The 25,125-nt window shown below is 46.5% G+C and overlaps 1 protein-coding gene across 5 annotated transcripts in view; it reads left to right on the top strand.

Moving 5' to 3' along the window:
• Positions 1–25,125, top strand: part of LOC128893446 (homeobox protein homothorax) — a 442,757-nt gene that overhangs the window by 105,202 nt on the left and 312,430 nt on the right. For all 5 annotated transcript variants that reach the window (XM_054154380.1, XM_054154379.1, XM_054154378.1 and 2 more), the window contains exon 7: positions 22,735–22,864. In XM_054154380.1, the coding sequence (XP_054010355.1) occupies positions 22,735–22,864 (130 nt within the window). The remainder of the gene's footprint in view (positions 1–22,734; positions 22,865–25,125) is intronic.

Raw genomic sequence — 25,125 nt, 5'->3', positions numbered from 1 at the left:
AGACGGCAGGTGTTTCGCGAGTTTCATTAGACTCATGTGCTCGTTCAGCACGAAATAATTCGTTGACCGACTGACGATGTCGTTTCCCTTCATCGACGCAAGGTGCCATTTCCGGTGACCGTTTCTTCCTCCCCCTTTCCGTCTTTCGTTGCCTCATGTGTGACTTGCTGCCACGTTTCCTGTTTCGTTCGACTCTTCAGGATTAAAAAATATATATACATATTGGAGTTCAATTATTATGTATATTCATTATTATGTATTAGGTTGTCTGGAAAGTCCATGTCGATTTTTAGCAGGTGGTACAGATCTGAATATATCGAAATAGTTGAAAACAAATAGTATCGTTTGAGTATCATTTTTATCAAATAAAAGAATGTATCGCATTCTGAGGTAACCTCAGCAGTATAAGTATCCAGAGAAGCTCCGCTCCTCTTTCCTCGCCAACCCTATTTAAAATACCGTGATCCCGACGACGCTCGACGCCCCTAAAATTAATTACAAGTGGCCATCAAAGACTTTCCGAGCATCGCAACAACGATCACCGGGCGTCGTTAGCCACCGTCTCGCGTTGTTTCTTAAAGACGGGGGGGCATCCACCCGAGGGGGATGTGACTCGCTCTCCCTTTCCTCGCGCAAACGTCGAAAAAGGTGCCTCGGCTGGTCCCATTGCTCCCAACGTATCTCGTCGTAAAGGCTGGCTCAATTACGTCGATGAATCTTCAATTAGAGGGACCTCGACGGAGTTTTACGTTTATAACCGTGCCCGTGGCGACGGGGTTTACTGCTGGATAATAAAGATCACGATATCTGCGTGGGCGGCGAATCGATTGCGAGAGCGCATTGAATAGTGCGAAATTCGAGAACTGGCCGGCGAATTGCTCGTTAACCTAACCTAACCGATTCGCCATCGACGAAACATCTCTTTTTCACTTTTTCATCGACCGAAAGGGCGCGCACAGTGTATCTTAACGATGCAATTATGCATTCCACGGTGTCCCTGACTCGTGAACGGTCGCCTTGAACTGGAGGGACTCCCATTACGACGGCGATTATTTATCTAATTATTGCTACTCTGTTTTCAAGGAAAAGTTGGGGGAATTCCAGGGCAAACTGTGCAAACAGAGCAGTTGTTAAATTTTTTGAAGACCTTGCAAGGAATATTTAGAGTACGTTGCAAGCTGGAATGCATTCGATAACAGCATAGGATTATTAATAACGTTGGTATTTGTTTGAATCTCGAAATGAAACATTGGGAACATATTTTTGCTTAGATACCCTCCCTATAGCTTCAGGAGCATAGATCACAGTAGCACAGAACTCACAGCACACCTTAATAAAATGTAAAATAATTCTATCACCCTATTACCGTGTAGATCTAGTCACCTGGTCTCCTCATAGCCACTTCTGGACACCCTAGCCACTACCTCCAAGGATCTAACCGATCTCCTTGAGCCATACTCCTCGAGGAGAGAGACGAAAGAGCCCGGAGCAATAAACGAGTCTCTTTGGACGCTGGCACGTGCCCGTCGCCGGGAATAAAACACCTGTCCCCTCCCCTAAAGTTATAAACGTTTACAACGCAACATAAACTTTAATTAATTCCCGATTAACGCGCTGTAGCCACGACCACGATCCTCCTTCTCCCCCTCCACAAGGCTTAACGAGCCAGAAACACAAATATGGCTGGGGATCACGATCCTGGTCGCTATACAAGCGATGACGAGGAGAACGAGATAAAATAAAATAAAACATACTACAACCGTGAACGAGGAATTCGCGAAAGAAAACTGTCCTGACTTCAATGCAAGGGGGATTAATCGTGGTTACACTTAGGCGAGAGAACTGTGTATCCCACGCTTCAAACAAAATCATTTCTTATGTGATTGATCGTTGGTCAAATAGGACTATCTTTATTTTTTTTATATGAGATTAGAAAGAATAATATTTAAAACTAGAGTTACTAATGAGTCCAAGTGCATTTACGTTGTTTCTGGGGACTACTGAGATTGTACATGAAAATTGTGTGTTGGAGGACATGAAGCGAAACAGAGGCTAACGGATCTTGCTCAACCTGTCGATGTGTGCGTTGAAATATTTAGAAAAATCAAGCCTGCCCTAGCGCAACAGGTTGCAGCCGATATCGTTTCGGTCGACTCGCGGTTAAATTTATAAAGGGAAACCGCTTTGTCGATTTGGAAGGCGCAATGATCCCGCGCTCCGTTTACGGCCGCGATTAAATCCGGATCGCGGCGGAAACGACTCCTCGCCGCTTTCGTCGCTCGACCCATCGTCGATCCGCTTGTCGTCGCGCCACATTTACACGCACCGAGTTCCCGAATTGGCTTGCAGGGGTCTTTTCGCTATTACTTCACAATTGTTTTCATTTTAACTGCTTTTGGTGGTAGTCGAGCTCGTCGGTTTCAAGGGAACACCAATTTTGACGAGAACGCCTTTAAATAAATCAATATGAAATGTTGAGCTCGTGATCTCGAGGTGTGGAAACTCAGTACCACTTTCTTTCTCTTCTGATGATTTTTGCATGGAAACAGTCTCCACTGGAAAACTACAGGCCCAGCTTGTTACCGCGGGATTAACATTTCCCTTAAACTCTTCGAGCAGGGAGCCTCGAAGCTGTTCGAGGCAAATTGACATAATCTAGAAACCGTGTTTGCCCAACGAAATCTCGATTACCGCGTCGGCGTACCGCGTTCAGGTAGCGATCCGCGAGCTCCAGGGATTTCCAGAGAGGAAACAACGTCGTCTGAACGGTGTTTATTGGCACGCCGGCGTTCCCATCGCGGAAAAAGAGGGAGGGAAGACGAAACGTTGCCACCGACTATGTATCTTCGGATTATGAGCTGTTGCAACCGGTATTTACGACGAGGATACCAGCCAACCTGATAAGAGATTGCGCAAGTTTAGCGCCGGTAGTCTCGGCTAATCCAGCGTATGCAAACGATCTACGTGGCTCAAACGACGATCAAACGTCCAGTTCTTCCATTGACTAGATTCTTCGTGTTTGGGGCTGTTTGAGATGGTATGATGGCGACGATGGACTAAAACACCGAGTAGAGATATTAGTGATGAATAAAGCTTGAGATTTGGAAACTTCGAGGGTTAGATTTTCAAAGCCTTGGGTCGTCAAAACTTGCAAATATAAAGCTTGGACAATAAAAATGCAGAAATTTAGAAAAATTGAGGGTCGAGTCTAGAATCTGAGTCATGAAGAGCTCAACAAGTTGAATCAGAGCACTCAGCAATAACTTGAGCATGAAATGGTAGGACTGGAACCAGTGAGATTAGACTATTGCCTAAACGAACAAACGATCCATGGAAGAATGCCAAGGACTGTCTTACATAAAGATGGGAAGGACCAACGTCGACCCGAGTCCATGGCTCCTATTCAACTTTCTAAGCAGCAAGACATTGCCACGTCTCACGGGACGCAATAAAAGTTGCACTTGCGTGAATTCCACGATAACAGGGGCCATTCGGTTTATCGGGAATTAATAATTCCCGCGACACTTACCGATCAAGGCGAGCAACGTAACTCATACACGACACGGTAGCCTGGCCCGAACCGAGCACCACTCGAGACTATGTTACGACCCGACCATAAACGTCCCTGGCTAATATTGAGTTATAATACTGCACACGTAGGTACGCTCAATAAAATATTAAATTCCGGGAAATAAGTGGACCCTGCTCGGATACTCTTATTTGTCTACTATAATGAGATCCTCAGGGTTTAAGTCCACTTCCTTAACTGACTATACTAGAGTGTTTTAATCGATGAAACTAAGAAAAATGATTTCGAACACGATACATATAAATCAAGATAGCAAGATCTCAAAAAGATGACGAGTAGAAGTAGTAGCATAGTGGGGGGAGCTGTGCGACGACCTTGAGCAGCCACATTCAGGTGCTCCTACACCCCAAAGCAGCACAGTCGCTTCTTCCTCGGCATTTCTATTGAAACGTCACGCACCTGTCACTCTGAAACGGTGAAACGGTTTCAGGCATGCCAACCCGGCCGAGCAACGTCCCGGAAAAGTCGCCAGGAACGAGCGTGAACGGCGCGGGGTCGAGGGGGAAAATAAAGGATTCGAAGGAAGCGGTGAGGAACGGGTTGGCGAGTCGCGGGAGCGTAACTGGTATTCTCGGTTAAGTGGGAATGGGCGACGGTTCGTTAGGCAGAGCAGTTTTTCAGGGCTCTGGCCCGAGGAGTTTTTCGAGGCAGCTGCAGGCCGATAGAAGGCGTACGGCGGGAAGGGAGCGCCTCCTGCACGCCAGTCCTCCGAGTCTCGTCTCTTCCTCTAGATCTCTCTGTCCCACCGCCTTCTGTCCCTTTTCTCCGCCATCGAGAGGGTCGACATATGGACGCACACGAAGGACGCCTCCTCCGATGCACGCGAAAAAGGCCTCGGGAGTCGTCTTCGAGATTCGCTTCCCTCGTTAAACCGACGAGAAGACTTTGCATACCGCACACCGAGTCCTCTCCTCTTTTTCTGCGGTTTCTTCGTCGCGAGCGTTACTCGCCTGCCACCGCCGTATCCTCTTCCCCCGTGACTTTTCTTTTGCGGTGGAATGTCGCGGATAACGAGAATCGAAGGTGAACTTAAACACCGGCTGTTCGCCAAGGGATGGACTCCGTTTGCCATTATGGTACACTTACCCTACAGCTCTGGTCAATTTTAATTCCACTTTACGAGCATCTTAGAAGGGAAAGGGGAAGGTACGACTCTGATTTTAATGGAAGTTTGCGGGAATGTTCATTGAATCTCATCAAAGGAGAAACCTCCCCTCGTATATCAGAATCATTAATTTAATTAATATTTTTTATTTTATGTAATTCTAATTTCTGTTCTATTCCGTAAATGTCTTATACACGTTATTTTATTTATTCGCTCGGAAACTTTATATCAATGGAATGATTTATGAGGGCTAGAGGTGTCCGTTTCAAAGTCAGATAGATCAAATCGATCAGCTGATGTTAACGTATAGTTTTATCGCAGATATGTGATATTAGTATTTATATTAAATTGAATGCATAACAAACAGGTTTTGTGGCGATTAAAATTGTATCTGGGGTACTGACAGGCTATTTAGTAATTATAGCAATTTTCATAAATCATCGTTAATGAAGTCCGCAGTCTATAAATTGCGATTTAAATGGCCCGTGGGAGATATATTGGAAAAATATTCATACGCGTGTTCTAGTGGTTCATACGTATTCAAGAAGTATCGATACGCCTTTACAGCGTCACAGAAAACAAATTTGCTTCTACCATCGATCTCAATTACTGTCTCATTATACGTAATTGTTAGCACCAGTTTAACCAATTTGTCTGTTTGCATTGCCCACGTGTCGTTGATGTCTCCGCAAAGTGACGGGAGCAGCTACTGCTTCAGCACAATGTTGATTACTTTCTATCGTTTCGAACCACGATTGTACTTGATTTCATCGTTTTGAAAGATGAATTTTTTTAGAAAAGACTACGATACTAAAAATTCTCCATCTTAGGAAGATGTGCATAAATCATCTTGCGATGTTTGAAACTAACGCATAAACTAGTGTCGGTTTGAAGTTACTTTCGCGGGTCTCGTAGCGCGTGCAAACGACACGCGCGCGATCGCGCGTTAAAGCGAACAGAAATGCTGTCTGCTCACGTGTGAGCCGCGCCATCCGCCCGCACACGTCACATTAGGCTCATTTTCCACACGTGGTTTTACACGCGCGGCAATTACAATAATAACAGACCTCCGCGGCTCGTTTCGCGAGCGCGCGACCGTTGCCCACTTACGTCTGGGTTATGCTCGTTTCGCGAAATTGATTTAACATATTCATTAGCCTATGCAAATAGTCGTCTCGTTGCGCGGCGACTTAAAAAAGACCCTTGACTCCTGCGTCGCGATGCTTCCTACTATTTTTCTATTCCATCTTGAGTCGAAGACTCTTGAATCATAGTACATACTGAACAAGGCAGAGTAGAGTGAATTTTGTGAATTTTTTCATGACAGAAAATTGTCTCTCAGTAAATAATCATTATAGACCTTTTAAACTCTGTACTCTAATCTTTGAAAATATTCAAAAATTGTCTGTCTTCCAGCCATCATTGCAAGCAATTTTTAAGAGTAACTTTTGTGGTAACCAGGATATCTTGATTCTATAAATTCTTTTTTTATGAACACGGAATATTTCTCTCGAATCCATGAGTAGAACCTAATTTTTATTTTTTTTGAGCTTCAGCTTTTTTATGGTCTCGATGCGCGGTATGATGCTTGGTCATGAATCGCCAGAAGCGAGTTGCGTGATTCGGTCGGATCGATGGAACGCGGTTTAATCCAACGATGGCCGCTCGTTTGCTAGCCAGCATTTATTAAATCGCGCCCAAGCGAGAGAGGGAATCGTAAACGATTCTTCGCGGCGGTTTACGAGACTTTCTAAGAAAAGGTACGGGGGCATTAGAAACCGTCTGGCCGAGTTTACGAGCCCTTTACGCACGATCCGCGTTGCGAAATAAGAGATCGTTTGCTCGCTCGATCCACGTCGGAGAGCACATAGTTTGCAATGGAACCGCGATTATTACTGTCCAACATGACCACCGAGACTCTTTTTCCTCTTATTGCATTGGGAGCATTAAGCTCGATTCGCGGCACGATAGCGGGCAATAAACAATTAATTCGTTTTTCTCGTATTAATAATAAGACAATGCTTGTGATTTTTTTTGTCGAGAAACTACACAGTATTCGAATGTTACTTCTATTACATTTTTTATCATGCTTAATTATAATTTTTTACATAATCTTTGGACTGAGGAATTTATTCTGTTTGATACGATCAAATATTATGCCGATTCCCCACCAAGTTGTCTTGCATATTTGTACAAGCTTAAAAAGGAAAAAATATCATGGCTTAATAAGTCGAAAACGATTGGACGTAAGTGCCTAAAAGGCGTTTCTTTCGCCGAGACCTGCAATTTGAGAAGCAGCTCATTAAGGAAACGCGTCCCCGCTCCCGTCCTTTTCCTCACGACTCGGAAACGTTTCAGTTAGAATAGACACGAGCTGCCCAGGAGGCTCGATGCACGTGTCGAAACCATTACGTCGTCCGAGTGCGTCATTATATCGTCATTAAATGCTGCGCCTCTCACGATGCATCTTTTCGGTAACGACCTGGCTCGTTCCTGGCCGAAGGGAAAACTCCGTTCATGAAAGTCGTGCTCTCGTCGCGAATCGCTCAAGTCGATTGAGGTTAATGTAGCAACCGGGGAAAACGGTGCACGAATCAGCCGGATTTTGTGGGTGGCTCGGCATAATGAAAGACGTGGTACGCAGCCATGGCTTCGTGAACCTTTAAATGCATCGATAAAGGCTCTGAAAGCATTCTCGACACTGTTGCGTTACTCTTCTTAATCTCCCAAGGGTTGAAATCGTAGATTCTTGTAGAGAATTGGTACCTTTCTTGAATAACTTCACGAGACACTTCAGTCAACCGGGTGATACAGTATTCTTCTTTATCGAAGCATTATCTTCTTTTCTCTGTACAAGTATCTTGTTTTTCATGGAAAACTAGGGCACCCAGAGGTTGGCTATTGGTAGTTTGAGGGGGTGGGGGTTCGTAGCGGTAGGTGGACGGTCACCAGGAGCGTTAATATCCTCCGAGAGATACGGCGGCGGTTCTCCAACTTCTTTAAACGCTTATCACCCTTATTCCCGTCTTTTTGTGCCTTCTTTTTCCCCCTTTAATGCCGCCACCGGGACCAAGGTAACGGTGGAGGACCAGAGGGAGACGGAGGCAACATTAACGCGCTGGAACGTATCTTCCAAGCATGATTCGCGCGAGAGGAGGTCTCCCGAGCTCTTCTCGTCGCGGTATTTCGCAATTTTTGGCCACCAAATGGCCGAGGGTCCGCGGCCGTTTTAGCATTCCCACTCATTAAGGCGCCCCGAAAACGTTATTTCGCCGCTCTCGATCGAGCGACAAGCTTGCAATTAAAAAGAGCCGAGGCACGGTGGACCGCCGGTCGCGATCCTGAGAACACGCTTCGTGGTTATCTACGAGTCGCTTCTTATCTCGATAAATCGAAACTGGGATAGTCCTTGTCCTATTCTCATTTCTGTTTCAACCGAAGCCAGTGGGTTTAGTACTTTGACAAACATATTTATTAGATGGTTCGCGATGTACAAATGTTTAATTAATTATTTCGTTCGAGCCGCTTTAATTTTGTCGGCGTGAGTGGCTCAGGATGAGCCGAGAACGGCGTTAGTATCAAGGTAATGGAGCCTCGTACAGGACTAAATTAATCACGTGTGCAAATATCGAGCAACCCAGTTAAAAATATTACTTATTTTCCTCGAAATTGTTGAATAGGTGCGATCACGCATTGTCAATTAACGATAATGAATAAATCGTAAATTTCTATCTCGATCGAGGGACAAGCTTGAAATTTAAAAGATTGGAAGCACGGGGGAGCCGAGAGAAATAAAACAAGCAGACACGCCTCTCTACTACGAGAGGCGATGACATTCAGCTTTCCGTTTTGTGGATTTTTATCTTAATAACATCGTATATGCTCCGTCCTCGCTATTCCCGTCCCGTTTCAGACGTGAATGTCCGCCGACACGCACGCTAGGCGGCCTGAATGGTTTTTAATTGCAACATCGCGGATACAGTGCGCGATACGTGGCTGTTTTCCTTCCGCACGTGTTACACGGGGGAGCTTTCTTCCTCGTTTCCGGTGTCGTGTGACTTCGTGGACTCTCGAGACTGTGAGAGGGTTACCGTCCTTGGATCGCAAGAATATTTGAGAATATATATTTTTAATGGCAAAACTATACGCACCGAGAGTTCTTCTAAGGGATTCGAATGTATTCGAAACGTTTCCAGCTCGTCTCTTCGAATAACGTTTGCAGCGTGAACCCGCCTCGACCGAGCAAACAGCGTCCATCATTCATATCTCCCCACGCGCTCGTCGAGGCAACTTCTCTCTCCTAATTTGGCCCTGTAATGGATCGAAAATCCACGCGGAAGCAGGCAGCTGCTTCTCCGCCCCCCCCCCCCCCAGCGAAGGTTCTGTTTAATCAGGACCGCGTCCAGGACGCCTCGCAACGTGTTTCCCCGGTGTCGAGAGGATCGAGCTGGCTCCAGGTGCCGTTCAGAGGGAGTCCACCACGCGAACGGAACACCGAAATTCCCTTCAGCCTTCAGACGGCGATCAATAACCGGAAGTACATTACTCGACGCATCCGCTCAACCGTCTACACGTCCCCCAATTCCGTCTCGGCTCTCGTTGTTGGCGCAGACTCTCTTCTCCCTCCTGGGTGTCCTCGGCTCTGTTGGTCACTGGGTTACGCGTGCAAACGTACCACGAAAATCGTTCTGGGGGATCGAACGACGCGTGAAAGTTGCGAATGTCGAGCGAAATCGAAAGCGGAAGCTTCCTTTCGTGTCCCGAGTAGTTCGGAACCACCGGAAGTAAATTTCCAGTTCAGGAGATTTGTCCATAGTTGGATCGCACAATAATTAACGACTATCCCTTCGATTTGCAGTTTTGAGAAACTACTCCAAGGGTTGACGAATTTTTTCCGAGGCCAATCGAGAGTGCAGAGCGATTCGTCGCGCACCAGAGAGCTCCGAGACGGTATTAAAGCGGCGCGGTTTATCAAACCCAGTGTTTGCTCAATAATAAAAGCCACCGGTTGCGGTGTTGTAACGCCGCGAGCCGAATTATCGGCGTGTCGTAAAAATTGCTGCGGGTCGATCCCGTGGAATTTTACTGCGGTGCATCCTCTGTCGTCGTGCTCTGTGAACGGGGAACTCGAGGAAAATCGCAATCTTCTTCAGAACGTATTCGTGCCGTATCAAAGACACGGTATCAAATCGTACAGCCTAGTAAAAATTTTTATATTTTCATTTCGTAGGCAACGGAGTTAACGCTTGTATAGTAGCAAATTGTTGCAATATAAAACAGCTCTAGTATAGGCCGTGGTATGTTTGCTTAGAAACTACCGACAGGAAGCATTTTCACTTAATAAACGTGAACCGTGCGCGATCCATAAAATCGAGGCTACATCGTCAGGCCAGGTTGGCTCGCTGATAGAAAGCCACGTCGTTCCGTGGACTTTACGCCGTTGTAAACACGAGGATGGCTCCGCAGACGGATGCACGATTAATTGGATCCGTGTAGGACCGTAAACATAATCGTAATATGATAATTATACGGCGGATCCGTGTCGTCACCGTAAAACCTCGAGTGGGCATAAAAGACGATGGTCTCTGGATCCTCGACCGCCTGGAAGACTTCCTGTTGCATCTGCACGCTGACCTGGACGGATAGAGATCTTACGCGATCGTTTCCTCGCGGAATGTAGACAGTGGAATCGTTACTTCTTCACTTATTTCGTAATTGGCTGCTTTAGTTGCTTGGTATCGACTTTTTTCCTACCTTTTTCTTCTAATTATGCACGAGATACGGCCCATGGAAATTGAGTTACAGTTTAGCAGAGGATTTAATTTAGGATCGTTTCGCGCGCGGCGGCGTTTCTTCTTACCGCGGTCGTTTTTAGTAACGACCAATCGACCTTTACATGCTCGCTGATATACGGCCACTTTCCTCGGGTTGACAGTTACGGTAGTCGGTACAGCGATCGTCTGTGGCTCCTCGTTTACGCTTTTTCCGCCGCGAACGGGACACACGCGGCTCGCGCGGACATTTCGCTCGTGGCGATTAAGAACATGTATCTGAAGTTCACAAAAGAATTAACAAATCTTGTTTATCTCTGATTATGTATCGTTGCTCGTTCTTCGCAAATCAATTCACCACAAAAGGTTAATCCAACGAGAGGTTTCTTCGCGTGTAAAACGAAGAATATAGAAGGATCGATAGTTAAGAATCCGACCAGAGTATACGAGGAGCTCCGAAATGGTCCAGAGAAACGTCTCTCCAATCAAGGGTCAAGTGAAACCACCGAGATCTAATGACTGAATCCGCGTTCCTATAAGGGGAGACGGAGTAGAAAGCGCAGTTAGCCGGCGCAGTTACCTATGAATTTCGTCTCGACTCTCCGAAGAACCAACTTCCTCTCAGCGTTGGATTAAACGTTAGCTTCAATTCCGCATTCAAGCTTGCGATTGCGGCAACGAACGCGATATCGTTGGTGTTTGCTCAAGGAGGAATAACGGATATCAGACCTGATGAGATTTCACGGATTAATGTTCGCCAGCGCGCACCTGTTAGCCGCGCGGTGTTTACCTGGTCTGCGGCTTTCTTGCCGCCACTCTCCTCGTCTCTTTCTCGCTGTGGTCGAAAAGATACGCAAACACACGGTGTGGTCAGTAATAACAGCGTGGCGTGCCAGTGAGTGTGTTGCGTGCCTCGAGTGACAGACGCAAGGACAGGAGGTGAGCGAGAAAGCGGGCAACCCCGACACTCTCTCCGCCCGTGCCCGACACTCCCTTTTTAAAAAGCATTTCCTCTTAACGATCGTGCCTGCTTTCTGCGCCGACTACTGAAACGGGACGCCCAACCGAAGAGGATGTGTAGTTTCACGAAGAGATGCCCTTAAGAAAGCAGGGTAGGGAGTCTTCGAGCAGATCTAACTTGACCTAGGTGTGAAGTAAGCAGTTAGCAGTTTCCAAAGACATTTAAACCTCAATGTACCATTCAGGAATTGACCTTGCTCGATTTTTGGTTTTAATTTAGGGAAATTTCTTCAATAGACATACATGGTACGATATGGTACACAGGTCTGAGAACTCATTGACTACCTTCCACACCTTCTGAATCGGTCAGAATCGTTTTTCCGCGTTCCCAGATTCCCTGGTCTCTCCGTGCCACACGTAGATAGCTGTCATAACTGGACTGGCTGCTGAACTGTCCGCGCCAAGTAATTTTCTCGTCAACAGACGAAGAAAAACAGGATACGTCGCGCAACGAGGAAATCTCCGCGAAATTCTCACGAAGGCCAGAGAGCCCAGAGCCAGTTGGTAGCACGGTTCGCTCTCAATTACCTCAGCGAAACCGGAAAGAGCGGTGGGCCTGTTATACGACGACGGTCCATTCATTCGTCCCGTTGCGACACGGACGCGAATCCCTCGGTTGTTCCTCCTATAGCGCTCTCTCGCCTCGAACTCGACCGCTCAATTACGGGCCTTTATTATTAGCGTGCTACTCCAGTCGACGCTCATTATGCGCCGCTCTTCTGTGATAACGAAACGCATGGGCGAACAGTAATGACCGTTTATCTCGACACGCGGACCAACTTGTGCTTCGATCGGGGTTTGATCGACGGGACCCATTGACTCCATTCAAACGGGACACTGTATAAGCAAAGTGACTTTTAATTGTTACGCTCCTCCACGCGATTCCTTCGTTTGGGTTGATAAGCACGCGCGGTGCAGGTTCTCTGCGATTGCAGATACGGTATTGTGTATTTTGTGTCGTGCTGTATTATTTTTTTAATTGATAGGGAGATCGTTGTGGTGGTACTTCATTCACCACTTGATTCTTCACCAGTCCAATACAATTTTCAACGATATTCCTTTCCCACGACCCACGTATCGCTTCCCAAACGCGACCCAGCCTTTGCAAATGCGTCCTGAAAGCATTTTCGGTCGCGAAAAAATGCTCCGTCCTCAAAACTGGTCCCCACGTCCCGCAGGAATCTATATTTCATCGCTCGTGGGACCGGTGACACCGGGAAGACACCTCGGCGAGTTCTCGCAAGAATCTACGTGCCTGGCAGACACCCGCAAGAATTTGCATCGCGAAGGTTCGCTCGACGTCATTAAATATGGATGCATTTTGCGTATATGGATCCATATTCCGAGAAAGGGGAGTACGGGTGCTCCCTCGGTGATGCACGATCAAGGGAACGCGTGACACGGGTGTGGCAACCGGTGAATATCCTGGACGCAGACGAAACCAACTGACAGACGGCGAACCGCATGTCACGGCCTCTCCGCTCGCCTTATCGCGCCTCTGTATCGGAAACACCCTCGCCAAGGGGTTGCGGCTTCGGTGTTCTCGTGTACGTGCTGGAAATTTTGCGTTCGCGTTCTAATTGGGATTAATCGACTCCATCTTTGATCCTGATGATTCTAACTGATTGGACTTTGATGGTTCAACTTGGTTTTCGTGGATAGTATTGTTAAGGGAGGCATTGGTAGATATGGATCACTGGGTTCACATATTTAGTTGTGGTTGAGGTTTGGAGGTAGGATCTCTTAGGTCACGTGGAGTAGAAGTGTGGAGTAGAAGGATGTGTGAAGTTCATTCATGTACATATTTATAATGGAATCTATGATAGTAACGTCAGGTATCCAAGGTTGCAATGGCGGGATATCCTTGTTCTGGATAATTTTTCCCGTTTAATCTGCCTGTCGATGCGACCTCGTTTGCTAAACGAATCCAGATGGACGAAACGTTTTTCGGGTGACAGTTTTCCGCCCCGAAAAGTGGTGTTTTCATGGTCTGGCGGATTTCGGGACGCTTTTGGCGTTTCCCTCTGCTCGATCATGTGTCGGCCGTATGCGTGCGCTGGTATGCGTCACGCGACGTCTGTGTGAACGCGTTAACATATGTGGGCAGAGTGGTCGCTATCAAGGCTTCGTCCGTCTAGCTCTTCTCTCTCTGTCAGGGGCTCTCATCGACAACGATATGCAGTATTATGTCGTCAAGTATTGGAACAATGGTCAGAACCCTGATGAAGGAAGAAAAAATTTGTGTTTTCATGATAGTAAATTTATTAATCATTTCTTTATGTGGTCAAAGAGCATTGAAAATAGTGAAGTTACCTATTCAAAAGGTTCTGGGTTACTAAATCTGTCTCATTCTTAATGTTTAAAAGGCGAATGCCAAAAAGCTAATGCCTGAAAGCTACTTCTTCAGACCTACCCCCGAATCAACATTGATCGCTTCGTTAGCCTTCTTCCCAACAACGATCGAACGATCAAGGAACACGATTGCATTCTTCTCCGCCAGAACGACCAAAGAGAAGTCCCCTCGAGCGTCTTTAACGACTCGAGAGCCATTCAGTGGCAGTACTCGCGAACCCTCGATTATTTTTCGCTAACGAACGTATATAATAGCGACCGGGCTGGGTGTCACTGTCCACGCTTAATGCGATCGCCGTTCGTGATAAGATGTTGCCTCTTGGCAATCGTTAGCGGAGACCCCGCGTACGCACGCGCCCCGCGCCGCTCCGTTTGCGCGCGTGCGATAAAAATTCGCGATCCCTCTCGTTAGAACCGCCGCGATCTGCCGATCTTGCCTGCTCAGCCGTCGCTGAATATTCAATTTGCATTGTAAATTCACCGTTCGGTATCGATCTATGCCGTGGCAAGAGCGGGCTTGATGACTCGTCGGTGAACGTTGATTAAACCAGTGACTCTTGTGGTAGCGTTCTTTAGGGAAGCGGAGAGACCGGTAACGCTATTAAGGTTCCACTGACACCCATTTAGTTATATAGTATGGATCAAAGTTGACCGGATGTAGGAACCTCTTGCTAAGCTTAACCCTTTGCGATCCTATGTCGAGTGAGGCTAGACAAAAATGTACTGATATCAGAAAATTCGGACTGCAAATGGTTAAAGTCGTTTAAGTCTTCGGTGTATGAATCCTCAGTGGACCTTTTACGTTCTTACTCATTTCTTGCTTCCCAGCAAAATGATTTAAAACAAAGTACAGAGAGACTACGAGTGTAAGAACACTCAGTAGGCCCCTCAGGAGCATAAGAAACTAAAATGACAAGATCGATGCGATTGTTAAGGGAATTGGACCTGCACGACAGAGTCTCTGAGAAAAAGATCACTCGAGCAGTGTCCCTATGGGTGACCCGACACACACACAGTTCTTGCTCCTGAGCAAAACAAAGTATGAAACAAAGAGCAAAAATCGTTGACAACCAGAAGGAGCAAACAACCCCCTTGATATGATCCAAGACGAGGTCTCCGAGACACCGAACGCAAAAACGCTCCGTGGAAGACTGCAATTCCGCTCAGCACTTATTCGTTCCTGGAAAGCCAGGTCTCGTTGAATTCTTCCAGAGCGCAACGTCGTGCCAACATGCCAGAGTGTATTCACCTGGGGATCTTCGAACGTGGCCACAGCGGCGAATCTCCGACGACCAATTGCAGAAAATCATCAATAACGTCCTCATTACTGAGACCGGCTTTCCGTCGATTAAGAAAAAATAGAAGCAACCGAGTACACGAGGGGGGAAAGCCAGCACGCGATAGAGCAGAGACAGAACGAGCACCGAGGGAGGGGGACGCGGCCGTCTTATCCCGAGGGAGACGTGGGCAACACGGGAAACCAATTAGCCGAGGAACGCCGCCACCGTGCCACTAGATATGAGTCGAGCTCCGTACCGTATTCGCTCCAACTGCTGGTTCGACCGCGTTGTTACCGGTGGTCCAGCCTCCCGTTATCGTTACCTGCGAACCCTGCAGACGCAGCATCGTCCTGGTTCGAGCTACGCTGGTTAGATTCCCCTCCTCCCTCGACCACCGTCCCCGGTGTCGAGATACCTGGTATATACTTCGATCTCTTCCCCATCTCTCTCGTGGCCTGGGATCTTAGAATCTTGAATGGTATTCAATCCATTTGTGAAGTTTTGACTTGAGATATCGAACTCTCTACACCCAGTACACCTTTGGGAAGTAGCCTGACCTAACATGACTTAGCCTGACCTGAGCCGACCCAAATCTAACCGGGTCAAGACAGCCCACCTTGAATAGATAATTTAATTTTCTCTTTGAAACGAAGCTTCAAGAATGTCACAGACCCTTCAAAATTATACAAAAATATTCCTAGGAACGTGACTCACGTTTTCCACTATTTTTGTGTCGTTTCAATCCTTCTCTCGAGTTTACCAAGAGTTCACTCAGAATGCGTTCAGTAACGCAGAGAATGACCGTCGTCTCATTATGAATCACGAAACTCGAGTTTGCTAGAGGACTCAAAGTTTTTCTCTAGTCGCCGCGGTTTTTTAAGGTGCACGATCATTTGGGAGTCTAATTTATACGGCGGCTAAATTAAAACGGACGCGTTGGCAGCAACCGACGGCGAGGACGCATCTGCAAATCTCCGTGGAGAAGAAGGGCTCCTTCGAATCGATCCTCCAGATGAACAGAGAAGGAGCTATATTGTGATTAGGCAGGAATGTTGATTAGATCCATCAGCTGGTCAAGTGTTGGCCCTCCCTTCTTCGCTGGACCTTCTTGAAACCCTTGTTTGACCCAAACTCGAGTCCTCTTCAGGTCTCTGGAGTCTGTTTAATGGGATCCTTCACGTGAATTTCGTTGGAAGATTTGTTCTTCGACTTCGCACGAATATTGTTCCTGGAGGAGCGATGAAAGATCCTGGGAATGATGATTGGGAGTCATCGACTTCACTTTACACTAACAGTTGCTTCAATCATCAGTCCCAGTATCAACAAATCGTCAATCCTTCCAATCGGTTCGAAGAGCAATCTCCTTCCAAGGGAAATCAACATGAAATCGAATCAAGCTGCTCCTGATTCTTGTCTCTCGACAATAATATCAAGCTACCTCGACATCCAATCGATTTATACCATCGATCCTACCGTCGATCCTGTATTCCACAGAGGTAGCGCGACTCCTGACGTCGATACACGACGCGCGACGTCTTTCGCTGGTGAACAAAGACGGAACGCGCGCGTATTATGTACACACGTGGACGCGAAACGTCAGAGTGTGGGAGAGTGATGCAGTGTCAACTGTCGGTACGTAATTGCTCCGACGTTTGTCACACCAGTGCTACGATCCTCTTTGATCGTCCATTCGGTGACGATAGTATCAACGATGACGACTCTGAGTCTTTCAAAGCTGAGGAAAGATTAAATTCTTCGTTTTCCTCTGTAGGATCTGCTTCAGAACTCATGTTTTGTTAGTGTGTGGGTGTTAGGGGAGAGTCTACTCGTGTTTGCATTGATTATTCGACGCAATTTTGTTGAAGCTAGATGGATCCAGCACTAGCTGGATCTAACACAATACAGCTAGATTTGGTAGATCACTGAAACAGGAAGTCTCAGTAATCCTTTAGGCGTGAATACTATTATTATTTACATAAATGTAGTCGAAAGATAAAGTTTAGAGAATCCGTGTCCTGTTCATTCTTTACCCAACTAATCGTATTCGTTTACTTTGGAGCACCAGCTACACAGCAGCAGACTAAATTATCCAAATCTCTTCGCTATTTAGGGAGATAAGTCAGTAGGCTTCTGCCGCTCGATCTTATCATTATCTGTAGGAATACAGATACTGAACGTAGCACTTGAGACCATAAAAGAGAAATCTTTCTTGATCCCAGTTACAATGTAGACTCATACTTTTCAGGACTTGAGATATCGTAACTGAGATGTTTCTATCGATATTTCTGATTGTGAGTATCGCGATGCAACAAATTTTATATACAATTCTTCCACGCATACGATAGTCTCCAAAAGAAATGTAGAGAGTATCAATTCCCTCGTCTTCGATGAAACGTAAATACCATCTCTCGGAGTCGTTCAAACAAGGGTGCCACTCGAAATTCCCCAACGTCAACCAGCCACCCCTAAAATTCGTATTCCGGCATGGCGTTCGCGGAAGGAACGCCCGGAATTCCATTACGGGGAAAATGTAAATATAATTGTACCGTGCTGACATAACGGTAAGATAATCCGTCGAGCGGAGGCGCTGGCTCCGCAATAAATCGTAATTTACGATCCCTTCCTCGGCCGCCGGTATCGCCGAGAGAAATTCAAGACTGCGCGGACAGGGAGCTGAGACTCCTCCATCGGTTGTCTCTGTTCCTCGCCCGTGGATTCCGCGTTGCCCTCGACCCTCGGTATCTCGACAGGCCTGTGCCCATTTCTCCGCCTCCTCTTCGACCTAGGAGAGGCAAAGTAGACACTAGTCTCCTGGTACCCGTGTGGATTCACTACTCGCGCATTCTCGCTTCTACAGGACTATACAGCGATTCTCTCGCCAAAGACGAGACATTCCTCGCCAATTTTGTTGTTTTTCAATCAAAGTGAATTCAAATAGAAGGCTCAAGAGTTCATTGGACTTCTTGGTTTCCATTTTTGTGTACATTGAGAGTACATGAAGTGGAAGGTCGAAATCATTAATCAGAATCAATTAATCAGAATAAAGATCAAGAATCTTAAGTTTTCACGTAAAAACTATCGGAAATAGCAATTTTGTGAGGAATCATATTTTTCCTCTTATGTACATCCTTCTCTGTCCCTCTTTCGACTTGATACGTCCCTCCGCTGTCTTTCTTCTATCTCTCCTTCCGCGATCTCTCGTCCGCTTTTCTGCCGAGCGCCAATAAATTAATTGCGAGAGATTTACGTATCGCGTCCGTAAACCAGTCGGCGAGACTAATGCACGGTCACTAATTACATAATTATATGGCATTATGTTACGACGACCAATTAATACGTGGGCACAATGACTCGGAGGCGCGCGTAAGTCATCGGCTCGCGATCGACGAACGATACATCGGAGAGCGGCGCCACTTCGCCACGCGGGATTATAATTTATCGCCTAACGCCGCGGTTCGCGACGCTCCTTGCAATCTTCCGTCGTTGGACGTGTTTTAGGCCTCTAACAATCGGTATTATATCCAGCTTAACTCGAAAACATTGTACTTCGATAAATTGCTTTAATCAATTAATCATTTATGGAATTAGTCATTTAGAAACTGAATATACACGTTCTTGAAGTAGTTGAGAAAATTGAGCCGAGAGAAGTTGATCAAATGTGGAAAGTAAGAAGCATTGGAATATTCCCCTTTCACCTCGATAGATCAAAAACATCCTCCATACGTTTCCAACAGAGCAATTACGAGTTGATGGATCATCGATCAATTACGGACGTCGTATGATCACCTCTCGATCATCGTTCATTTATTACGCATCATAGGGTATTCTTATCTCTGCGTAATTCATGACACAATCGTACTCAACCTCGCGTGCAACAATATTTCCTCGTTTTCACGATTCCTCTTGATATAATGCTCTTCATTGGATCATCCTATCGATTCACTTTCTTGAAGTTGGATCTAGCAAATAGTCTCGATTTATCCAACACCCAAATTATTCAAAGATATGCAATATGTGTATCTAAAGGATAGATTAGGCTCGCCAAATCCAAGTCCCATGCAGCCTCTCCAGGTTCCCAGCATCGGTACTGACCTAATTCCGTCGCCAATGTTCGCCGTCGAAGCTGGTGGACCGCGTTGGTCGCTTTTCTTTCGTCAGAGAGACACTCGGAGCGTTTTCCCTCGGCGGGATGTCGGAGGGCTGGGGACGAGGCTGCGAGCGGGGGTGGAATATGAGATGCGGGCAACTGATTTATTTAAGGGGCAGACCAGACATCCGGTTTGTCGAATTACGCTTTAAGAGCGCCTGTAGACAGAGTGGCGGAACAGTGACGAGGAGACGAGAGGAGAGCGAGAGAGGCAACGAGGTGGAACGAGAGCGCGTAGCCCGTCGACCCGTTAACCGTTTATCATTGCATCGACACAAGTCACGCAGTGGACCCTTGCTGTCCATTTAAAAAACGAAAAGGAGACACGGGGCTTTAGTAGGAAGTGACGTCATCGCGGTGCGAAGCCATCGTGAGCGGCGATGACGCGAAATCTGTATCGATTCTTCGCGTTCTCTTCTTCGTGACCTCTTTGGGGATGAATTATAGCGTTTCGAACGGGCAGAAGTCAACGTGATAGTGACCCACGGTATTCATCATTCTTGTGGTAGCAATGTCTGATGCATCGTTGGGAAATTTAATTATGGTTGAGAGGGTTGCTGGATCAGCCTTATTTATCGGTATGCGATGTTGCTGTGGCTTCAAAATTAATTGGGAGTATTTATTGTTAATTTCTCTAACACTCTAGGAAATAGTATTCATCATCGTCTTCGTGGTAGCTAGCAAGGGATTTCTGTTCAGATTCACGATTTTCCGTCGATAGTAAGCCACGGGCGTAAAGGAACAATCCGTTCACGTTTAAGTGACATAAGAACGTGTAATCGATTCATCAGCACGCTCGGATGTCTTCCGCGCAATTACTCGATTCAAACGATTGCGGCCGACAAGATGATCTTCACCTCGAAGGTGACAATGACAACCAGCGCCCTTTGTTTCGTAGTTGGTGCTAGTAGGAAGCAATCCAGCGACAACCGATGCATTATTAATGTCCCCCCTTCGCTTGTTACCGCTCTTGTACCTTGTACTCGCTCGCTCGACGTATATCCTCTGCGTGTCCGGGACAAGTGATCGCCGAGCCTTCTAATGAAAATTGAGACGTTCGGGGCGAGAATTATTGCCGCTTAATTGTAGACGCACGCGCTTGAATTATTCAGATCGTTTTCTGGAAAGCTAGGATTTTTCTTGTCGCTGTTAAGTCTAGGGTAACACAGAATTGTCATTAATTTTTCGTTCGATTCGACCTTCTATAAGCCTGTGTAACTTTCGGGTCGCACGCTAATATATCGATATTTTACTAAGTAATTTTAATTTCTTCGCAAGATGACATATACGCCTAACGTGAGAGTAAAGTAACGTGAGAGTAAAGTATACTTTTCGTTAGAGTATATTTATGTAATGTGAAAAATTGAATTTACTAATTTACTGCTTGTTAAATAGATAATTTGGCTGTCAGTACATTTTCTGTGATTGTATCACCGTTTTCCTTCTTGAAAGTCTTTCCTTATGTAGCGAATGGCTTGGAATCCATGTCAAGTGCTTCGAAGTATCATCAGAGGCAGCGGGAGAGGCTCTCAGCGATTCCTCGTAACGATCGAGCGATGAACGAAATGGACGATCATCCGGGTCGACAATTTCGTTTCCCACTCGTGAAGCGTGGAACTTTTCTTCGATGATTCAATCACTTAGTACTCCAGTACGCTGTGGCGTTCGTTTATTCGAAGACCGTCGACGGAACATACCTGACCATTACAAATACTTTCGTCGTATCATAGAAAATTTCTAATATTGTAACGTTGTAATTGAAGATTTTTATTATTCAACATCGCGTCAAGGTAATTTCTCTTTATGCAGAAAATCGCAATTTGCAATAAAAAGCATTCGAAAAGCCTGATATCTCGTAAAACATGACGTTGACGAAGAATTCTTGCAATGTTTGTCTCCTCGAAGCGAACCATCTTCTACGACTTTCTATCGTATCCCGAACGAAAGGGAAGATATATTCCCATCCCAGGCATATTATATTCTGGATACAGCTTGTATATTTACGCGAAAATAACGGCATATCGATCTCGGCACGAGGTCGCTGGAATAAGAATTCCAGAGCCAGAGGTCGGTATCACGAAGCGAAGTGTCTGGATATATCACGTCTGCCAGAGCAACAATGAGTGACAGCTACTCCCACATGCTGTCATAGGCGTCATCTTCGCGATAATGTACCGACTCCGCTCCCTCTCTCGATTGCCTGCTCTCGTATCTGGTTAAAATCGTTACACGGTCAAATCTATAGGACCTTCCTGCGCGGAGACACATAACGAGGACGTGTGTTCGTCGACGTGCTCGAGGACCGGTCTACGATCCCTACGTGCGTCTACGATCTCTGTTATTCACCTCGGGAGATGAGACATACATTTAAATTCCCCAGACATTTTCCATCGAACGGCGATATCTGATTCAAACGGCTTCAATTCGAGAGACTCTATCATCTTCCAGGTAGATTCTAGTCGATTTTAGATATCGCGGAAGAACATGAAGGATACGTGTAATCGGGATACCTGGATAAATTTCTTGGGTAATTTTTATTTTGCTGAACGACATACGTGTCTGTAGGTTCTGTACGAGTATAGAGATCGAGGAGATTGTACATGATTCTCTCGTGATGTCATCTTGTAGGAACATTTTCTGGTAGCTTTGCAAGTTCGGACATATCTGCCGGTCGTAAATGTGTTAATATCCTAAAAATAATTTTCTCCTAAAATCTTCCACTGCTTACATGAAATTCCCGCAGTAGGGAAATGTTTCTGTCTGCAAATAGAGAATTGTTTTGGAGTAGAGAACACTCCGAAAGCCCAGCAGCGTCGGTAGGCAACAATTAGGCCCGTCGCGTATTCGCATCACGGTGGCCGACAAGCAATTTGCCGGGCGTTTTTTCCCAAAGAGGTAGGTTCGCGGCTCCGTGATTATCACACCGGCTACACCCGCGGAATAACCGAGCGTCGTCGAATATTCGTACGGCGCGGCGTCGATTCGTAGGACGCGCGCGTCGTCGAATCATTTATGCCAGCGGCATTTTCGAGGAGTGGTACGTGTGCTCCGCCTTTAATCGAGATCGAAATCGGCCGCCGCGGACTCGTCAATGATATTCCGCGTATGCGCAACGGTACCCTGCGCGCGCGTACACGCGCACCAGCCCATGTCCAGCGCTTTAACACGTCCTCCATTACCATTCGGTTGAAAAATCATCCGTCGCGGACCACCCCGCATTTTTAATCATTTTAGTCGAGCCGCTGCGCGCGGAATTTTGATCGCTACGAGGGAACTTTTACTTTTTAAAGAGATGCGTGATCAGTGCGGTGGTGGGTATTGAAATACTGAAGCGAATGGGACTGGTTTTGATGGTATACGAGGGATGATTTTCGAGTCCGTGTGGTGGAATAGAAAGTAGACTCATCTAAAGATTGAAATTTTATGACGTTGGATGTGGAGTGTTGATGTTCTGCGTTTGTTTGTTACAGAGGCCACCCTCTTCGTCGCTCTCGTACCCCGGAGCGGGTGGAAACGACGATGCACGTAGCCCCGGAAGCGGGGGCACGCCAGGACCCCTCAGTCAACAAGCGCCCACCAGTCTGGACTCTTCGGATCCCGGTAAGTCGACCTCCTCTAGTTCCGGATCACTATATATTTAAGTTCAATGGATATCGATAGAATCTAAGGTTAGTACCGCAGACAGCGGGATTGATGGATCGTGGGAAACCTTCGAATCGATTGGTCGACGCCGATCGATGAAAACAGAAGCGAGTGGCGAGAACGTTTACGGCTAGCCGCGCTAATGACAATATCACGCGACGAGCAACGGTTTGATGACAATCAAGACGCGACTCGTCGGGACCCCACGGACCTTCTGCACGCCCTTCAAATTTTACGAACACTAACGCACGCGTCAACACTATGAAACACGCCAGCGTCGGGGCTAATGAGCACCCGTCCCATTGGCGTAGTGGTTCCATTTTTTGTTAAAACTAAATCGACACAGCTTGTACCATTCCGTGGTGGTACTTAGGACTTTAAGAGGGTCGATTCCAGAACTGGAATACAATCTCTACCTTTCCTCAGTAATTCAATTCAATTCACGATCATTTAGCAAGGTACCACTCTCTATGTCTCTCACTCTCGTGATACTATTATATGCAACACCTCATTTCGAGATAGGTAACGTCGGTTGCACTTCCTATCACATAAACTGATACGACAGCTACCACGCAACATCAATTCACGATCTAGAAGACAAATTTTAAAGCATTCTTCGCTTCTGACAAAACTCCCGGTTTGGTCGTAGGCAAATAAACAAAAAGCAACGAGGGTAACAGTTTCGCGACGTGGAATCGGCGGCGAGGCGCGCCAATGGTTAGCGCGGTCGGGTTCAGTCAGTCACCGGAGGGTATACAAGTTCACGACACCATCCCATAAAGATTCATTAAGGTCCGCCGTCTCTATATTCGTTGTGTCGTGCCAGCGTTATAGAGCCGCGTGGCGTGCCAGTTCGCTCGAACACGTTTGTGTGTCCTATATAGGTGTGCCTCGGTTTGTCCTCTTACTTTTCTGCGTGCGCGTGTATATGCACCACAGTGTCAAAACGGTTGATCAATAACAATCAAAAGCTATCCACGCGAGGGGCGAGAGAGGGAGTGAATGAATGGCTTCGGGAAACGGTGCCGCGAGACGTTTAAGCTGTCGTCGCGTCGTCTTTTGCGTTAGCCTCCGTTGCGATGGCGCTTCGGATGCTGATAAGGTGATGGATCCCTCGCTACTAGAACACTAAAGGAGAGACTGATGTCTTCTAACTTCGTCTCAATATCCAGACAAATAGAACCGAAGTAGCCTAAATAAAATAGACGTACCTCCTTCTTTCAGCGCTTGACGGTGTAAGAGATCTGTCTAAAAATACCAGCAGCGTTGTACTTATGAATATCCCATTGGAAATGAATAAGTGATGAACAGAGAAACATGTGAGATACACGTGATAATTTCGTACCTCTAATAGGATTGTACATACGTCTACCTAGGTCTAGACATCCCAGAAAACGTTCGTCTGACCTTCTCCACAATTTTCATCTGAGATTCATCTGAAAATAGCAGGGACGTTCTAATTTCGAAAATGATATGGATTAAGAAGAAAGTCATGCTTATGACAGACTAGTATTTTCTGGACCCTGTATCTCTAAAAGAATTTCCAGACTCGCCTAAGTTTAAGACACCCTGAAACCATCCGTCTGACCCTTAGTAGCCTCTAGGTAAGCCTAAAGAGGATTCGTTCAAGTTCTACTCCTCTGACACTCTCAACAAGCGTATCACAAGGTCCCTTCCAGTCATGAAACGTTCGCGTAAACTTTTCCACAATTTCCAACGTAGCCTCGCAGAATCTTTTTCTTCCAACACCTGATGATGTCAGAGATCCGCCTCGCTAAAAATACCAGCGGCACGGTAACAGCTGTAATCGCGGCGGCGCTGGTCGCGTATTTGTCATCAGATTTAAAATTCATCGCATGAGAAACGGGCAGGCCGGTTCGTGACGAGATTTCGATCAGCCCCCTACACGGCCGCGACTTCTGCCCGTATTAATTAAAGAACGTTAAACAGTAACGCAACACCTCGGATCAAGCGTCGTGGCGTTCCGTGCGATCGCTACGGAATCGCTCGAGGGTCTAGTTATCCGCGAGAGTATCTAAACGAGTCGCTCCACCGCGAAATATCGCGATCGTTATCTGACTACGGCGCGAGGCACGACGGAACGATCGCGAGCGCGACATTGTTCGACTCCGTTCGTCCCCGACGACGCTCACTTCGAACCAATACGTATCGAAGTGTCTTTCCAGAATTCTGGATCCTTTACGTCAATTTTCGAAGTT

This window comes from Hylaeus anthracinus, unplaced genomic scaffold (assembly GCF_026225885.1).
Source record: "Hylaeus anthracinus isolate JK02 unplaced genomic scaffold, UHH_iyHylAnth1.0_haploid 3, whole genome shotgun sequence".
NCBI lineage: Eukaryota > Metazoa > Arthropoda > Insecta > Hymenoptera > Colletidae > Hylaeus > Hylaeus anthracinus.
This window is presented reverse-complemented; position numbering and strand designations above follow the sequence as displayed.